Source organism: Ranitomeya variabilis, chromosome 1, assembly GCF_051348905.1.
Source record: "Ranitomeya variabilis isolate aRanVar5 chromosome 1, aRanVar5.hap1, whole genome shotgun sequence".
NCBI lineage: Eukaryota > Metazoa > Chordata > Amphibia > Anura > Dendrobatidae > Ranitomeya > Ranitomeya variabilis.
The window spans coordinates 943,088,506-943,094,505 of record NC_135232.1 but is presented as its reverse complement, the minus strand read 5'-3'; the positions used below and the strand labels follow the sequence as shown (position 1 = coordinate 943,094,505).

Sequence of the window (6,000 nt, the reverse complement as noted above, 5' to 3'; positions counted from 1 at the left end):
TTACCGCGCATGCGCGGGTAGAGCACGCAGTTGTGGCTGTTACTGCGCATGCGCAGGAATAGCGGTGACATGAATGTCACTTGCGCAGCAGCAGTTCGTGGCCTTGCATCCATTAACTGTGCCTGCGCAAGTGACACTGCCGTGGTACCTTATGGAATTCGGGGACACCGGCCAGAAGTCCCAAATGGCGATTATTATATAGATGACAAAGGCACATAAGCTCATTACAAGAGAGGTGTAAATTCATGAGGATTTTACGTATATGAAGTCAACTATGATACATGCATTCACTGGTGGTAGCATTTTAAATTTAAAAGTAGATAGTAGAGTTGGGAATTTTGGAGGACATTTCTTGCGCCAGTAGCCTCTGCTGCAGACTATAATGTCATGTCAATTACTGGTAAATGGATTAAAAAAATCTGTCTTGTTGCACTCAAAACGGCCATATTTATTCCTGAAGATGGATGTTTTGTATTTTAGTCTTTATGCCGAGATCACCGAGTATCATGTGCCAAATTCATCAAGAACAGGGTTCTCAATTAATTTGGTGCCTTTTTCATTTCTGTTGCAAAAGAGGCAGAAATGTGCTCAAGTCTTAGACTTTATACTGTTTCTGCTATAATTTACACCTCTTTGTTTCGGGCACCTCCTGCTAAGCTTTGTCCACTTCTACAAAAGTTGTCAGAGCTGCCATAAAAAGGCCAGAAGTTACACATTTTTCAGCAGTACATATTTGCGCAAAAAGCTCTGCAAGACTTTCACATCGGTATTCTGGCTCAAGCTCATTAATCTAGTCCAAAAGTTAGGGCTGCTCAATCTGCCCTGATAGAGAAATCTCTGGTCACTGGCAAACATCTGCAGGGCTTAGGATCCCATAAGCCGAAGACGTAACATGTCGGTCAGAGTCTTATCTCAGGGAGAACAATGCGATTGAACACGCCTGATTGACATCTCTCCCGACTAGTTGACTGGCGCCTTCATACGCATTAGACAGTCATCCGATCCAGTTGGTAACGGTGTGTTCAGCCGATATTAGTCTAAAGTGTATGGGGGCCTATACTTCCAATCTATCACATCGACTATTGTGTTGGACAGAGGAAGATATTGTCCAGTGACTACAGTTTTCCTTCAATGTCGGTGCTGAATGGCCTCGGTAACAGCTACATTAGAACCATTCAATGCAATGACTGTGCTAACAGCAGCATGAAACCGAGCTGCTTGGCATCCAAAGATATCTTTGGAAGGAAGTGTACAAATAGATAAGCTGTGCCTGAAAGTGGGGACAGGGCAAACCAGAGCCCTGCCATATGTACAATTATAAAAGTTTACAATATGCACAAGTTAGCAAATTTGGTTACCTATAAATGTTGCAGGGTCTCAATTCTTGAGCTACTGAGCTCACAGTTCACATGAGGATTAAGATTGAAAGCAAAAAATGCATCCACAAGAATGGGAAAATAGAAATATTCTGGTGACCATTCTTGTGCTACATGTTTGTACAACTCCACAGCCCCAGCTAAAACCCCAATTGTCAAGACCTCCATCACCCATTGGTTCAACTCATGAATTGTTTTTCAAAAGGTTTTATTGCATTATTTTTGGTACCTTATGTTTGACAACAGAAAGGAAATGACATAAGTATCTGCAGAGATAAGAAGCTGGTCTGCTATTGGAAGAAGGGAATTCAGTATCTGCTGCTCCATTACAAAGCATAGAGCCTCGCCGATAACTGAGCAAGAAAGTCATATTAGAAATAAAGGGCTTCAAGTATAACAAACCTGCCAATGTGGAAAAAATCCAGAGGTATCGAAACTGCAGTTACTGTGTTTAATCTGCATGACATGAGCAAGGCCTGCTGAGGTTTGTCTCGAACACCACCAGACCCAATGGCAAAGCACTCTCCACCAAGCCAGCTGTTGATCACACCACGTGACAGACGAAGCAGAGTCCTGGACAGCTCGCTTGGTGTCACATCATTTCTTTTGGTACTCGTAATACAGTTCTGACATGTTTTGGCAAAAGAAAACAAAAAGTTACAAATTGTTGGTCTGGGCCTTGATTTTTATCTCAAACAGTAAAGATCACAACTCAAGTTTCTCTTGCAAATAGGTTATTCTAAAATTGCAAAAAAAAAAAGTAAAAAAAAAAAAAAATAAAACAAACAAAAACCACATCTCATTTAAGCACAAATTAAGTATCCAGAGTCACCATAATGTACTTTGCTGAAAGTCCTTAGGCTCTCAATATATTCATTTTATTCTATGCCATACGCAGATCACACTTTCTTTCTGTATATCAGCAAACTGCGTTTTGTGTGGAGTATTTCAGATAACCTGGAAAGCCCAGAGAATCTTTTGTGCCAATAATAAAACAGGAAAAATCCAGTGCTAAAACAGCAGCCTGACCATGTGCAACGCCTGAGGCGTCTGCAGAGCTGACTTTGTCCTGCAGGCCCCCTTAACATTATTGGGAGCGTGCTGTCAGAGATCGGTAATCTCTTAGTAAAGGGGAGAGGGTTGGGGTAATATTTCTGCCACACACCTGCTCTGACCACTGTAACATCTTCTTATGGTGCCCATAAATTATTTTAAAAACAGCATTTGTTTCATTTTTTATTCCCTCTTCAAATTTTAGCAGCAAAAGGTTAATTTTAGCGACTCTCCACCCATATCCTGGCATACATTGTATGTTTTTTCTGCATCAGGATATAGAACATATATATATATATATATAAAAAAAAAAAAGTAAAACAGTCTTTAAAGGCAACAACTCTTTTACTCCTTTCAATCTCCACATAAGTTACAGAGCAATACAGCAGGTGCGTGACAAAAATATTAGATTGTTGATATGGTCCAATGTCTGTTCGATATAAGCGTTCACATTTCGTTGGCCAGTTCCTCTGGTTCAGCAGAACTATCTCCATTAATTGTGATACTCATGTCGTCTTCGTATCCAGGCGGCATGAAAGCTAAAGCGTAAGGGAACAGCTTGTGGCAGCTCGCTCTGTACGACTCGACAGCTTCTTTGTTTTCTCCTAAGTTGCCATCATGCAAGGCTTCTAGCACCTCCGTACACGTCTGCAAAACACAGGAAATGAAAAGGCTAAGATGCATCGCACAATGCAAGGCCTACAAAACTGGGCATGAACGCAAGTGGTTTTCAACCCTGCTATAGCTAAATTCAGCCATCTGTGTGGTCCTTCTACAGTCTGAGCTGTTTGGACTAGCCATAGGTCGCCGAACCCAACTCTAGGCACCAACATACACCTATGTGGCTGAGTTAGTACAGAGAGACCTGCAGCGAGCCCATACATCCCAAACCATGCCCAGGAAAAAACAGTCATCCGTGTAACATGGTCCTTCTAAGATATATGGAATAGCCACGGTTCGCTGGACCCAAACTCTACACCGTTATATACGCAGTGTATCACAAACATGAGTACACCCCTAACATTTTTTAAAATATTTCATTATATCTTTTCATGGGACAATACTAAAGATAAGACATTTCGATACAATGTAAAGTAGTCAGTGTACAGTTTGTATAACAGTGTAAATTTGGTGTGCCCTCTAACTATAGCATTTTTCGGACTTTAAGATGCACTTTTTCCCCCAAAATCTGGGAGGAAAATGGGGGTGAGTCTTAGGCTATGTGCAGACGTTTAGTATTTGATTGCAGAAATTTCTGCAACGTTTCTGCATCTCTAGGAATTTGTTGGCAGCAAAAAAGTAACATCAAAAAAGCGTGTTTTTGCATCTGTTTTTAGTACAGCAATGAATGCTTTTTGGAACTAAATAAAGATATTTGAAAAACATTTTGTGGTGTAATTTCCTTGTAAAACCCCTTCTTTATGCTTATTTGCCCCATCTGAATACATGAGAAGGTAGTGTATATAAGAGGGCCATAATGTGGGTAACATAAGGCTGACAGAGACCTGTGGTTTTGGATGGACACTGTTCCCCGCCGCGTACCGCTAATGACGTAGTGTGTGATCCTTATCCTCCTGAATCGACATTCAGATAAGTTTTCTGAATAGTTAGAAGTATGTCTCCTGATGAACTGATTTCAGGGAAACGCGTCAAGAATTACATACTTTATATGGGCTTATAATTTGATAATGGACACTGGTGTGTTGTTTTTTGAGTACTTTGTCACTTTTAGGAAGCTGCCGCGTTATTATAATTTGTTCTGGTTGAGATTTTTTTTTTTCCCGATTGAGGGTTTTATCCCTGTACAAGTAGTGCAGGGTGCAACCAGGGAGAGACTGTGCGGAGTGGGGGCGCCATTTGCGCAGGATTGGAGGGTGCCAACCCCCACAGACAGGTAGGGGCACCTAGGCACGGAATATAGGTGACCCTAGATTCCTCTTTTTGAGAAAGGGTGCAATACAAAAAGAGTGCCTAATATTTTGATAAAACACACTAGTGTATCTGGGCATGTGCAATATAGCTGTGGATACATGTTATCAATTATCATTTCAGATTATTTGTCTAGAGTGAATGCTTTGTTGTTTGACTTTTTCTTTTCATTCTTGCACGTAAGGGCCCATCAGGGCGACTTAGGGAGAGCCTGCATTGAGCAGGGGCGCCATTGTGCAGGATATATAGTGTGCCAATCTCCGCGGCAAGGTAGGGGACAGATAGTTGATTCATTAGGGATTTAGTGCACCCTGTATCTTATATCTTTTTTCTCGTGTCAAGCAACTGGCACCGGTCTAAGGTTGTATGTGGTGTGATCTTTTATTATAGAGATAATAATTAAATGTTAAGTTTTATTGAGAAAATTATTCATTTTTTATGTGGTGTTCCTTGGCTGTGAATTCATTTGCCCCATCCAAAGCTAAAAAATACCAGCCTGTTAAAATGAGAATAATAACCAAACAACTCAAAATGCACAAAAATATATTTCTAAAAAAAAATATCACTGACCAATATAGCCAGAAGTCTTTTCAATAACAGCCATAAGCCTTCCATCCATAAAGTCTGTCAGTTTCTAAATCGGATGATCAATTTTTTTGTGAGCACCAACCACTACCTCCCAAACATTGCTCAGATAGGTGTTCTGTTAACCTTCAGCATAAATATTCAGTTTAAGAAGGGCCCAAAAGTTCTCAATAGGGCTTAGGTCTGGTGAGGAAGACGTCATGTAATTACTAGTGATGAACGAATATACTCGTTACTCGAGATTTCTCGAGCATGCTCGGGTGTCCTCCGAGTATTTTTTAGTGCTCGGAAATTTAGTTTTTATTGCCGCAGCTGAATGATTTACATCTGTTAGCCAGCATAAGTACATGTGGGGATTTCCTAGCAACCAGGCATCCCCCACATGTGCTTATGCTAGCTAACAGATGTAAATCATTCAGCTGAGGTGATGAAAACAATCTCCGAGCACTAAAAAATACTCGGAGGACCCCCGAGCATGCTCGAGAAATCTCGAGTAACGAGTATATTCGCTCATCACTAGTAATTACTCTTTAATCTTAAAGGCCTTTACTGGCAGCTAAGTAGTTGAGACTTGATGCATGCAAGAGTATTAATAGTTCTGCATAAAAATCATGGTTTTGTTGAAAGATGCAGATTTCTTTCCTGTATCACCGTTTAGAGAAAGTGTCTTCTAAAAATAGACAGTAGGTTTTGGAGTTCATTTTGAGTCTATTTTCAACCTGAAAATAGCAGTACCCCATCTCCACTCATGCTGGCGTCTCAGTTGAAGTGGAGGTCTGTGCCCATTACTAATCCAGCCATAGTTTCATCCATCTAGTTAATCAAGAGTCTCAACTCATCAGTCCATAAAACCTTTGAAAAAAAAAATCTGTCTTCAGATATGCCTTGACCCAGTCTTGACGTTTCTATTTCTGTACTTTGTTAGTGGTGGTCTGGTTTCAGCCTCCCTTATCTTGGCCATGTCTCTGAGAACTGAACACCTTGATAAAGGGTGGTGATATCCTTAGGCCACAGTCGTCCTCATTACAAAAATACACATCACCTGATCTGCTTCATC

At 40.8% G+C, this 6,000-nt stretch overlaps 1 protein-coding gene across 2 annotated transcripts in view; it reads right to left on the bottom strand.

Moving 5' to 3' along the window:
- Positions 1 to 1,567: 1,567 nt before the first annotated feature.
- The window catches only part of NAA15 (N-alpha-acetyltransferase 15, NatA auxiliary subunit), a 95,189-nt gene continuing 90,756 nt past the window's right edge, over positions 1,568 to 6,000 (bottom strand). For both annotated transcript variants that reach the window (XM_077279191.1, XM_077279192.1), the window contains exon 20: positions 1,568 to 3,077. In XM_077279191.1, coding sequence (XP_077135306.1) covers positions 2,877 to 3,077 — 201 coding nt within the window. In that variant the 3' untranslated portion in view covers positions 1,568 to 2,876. The remainder of the gene's footprint in view (positions 3,078 to 6,000) is intronic.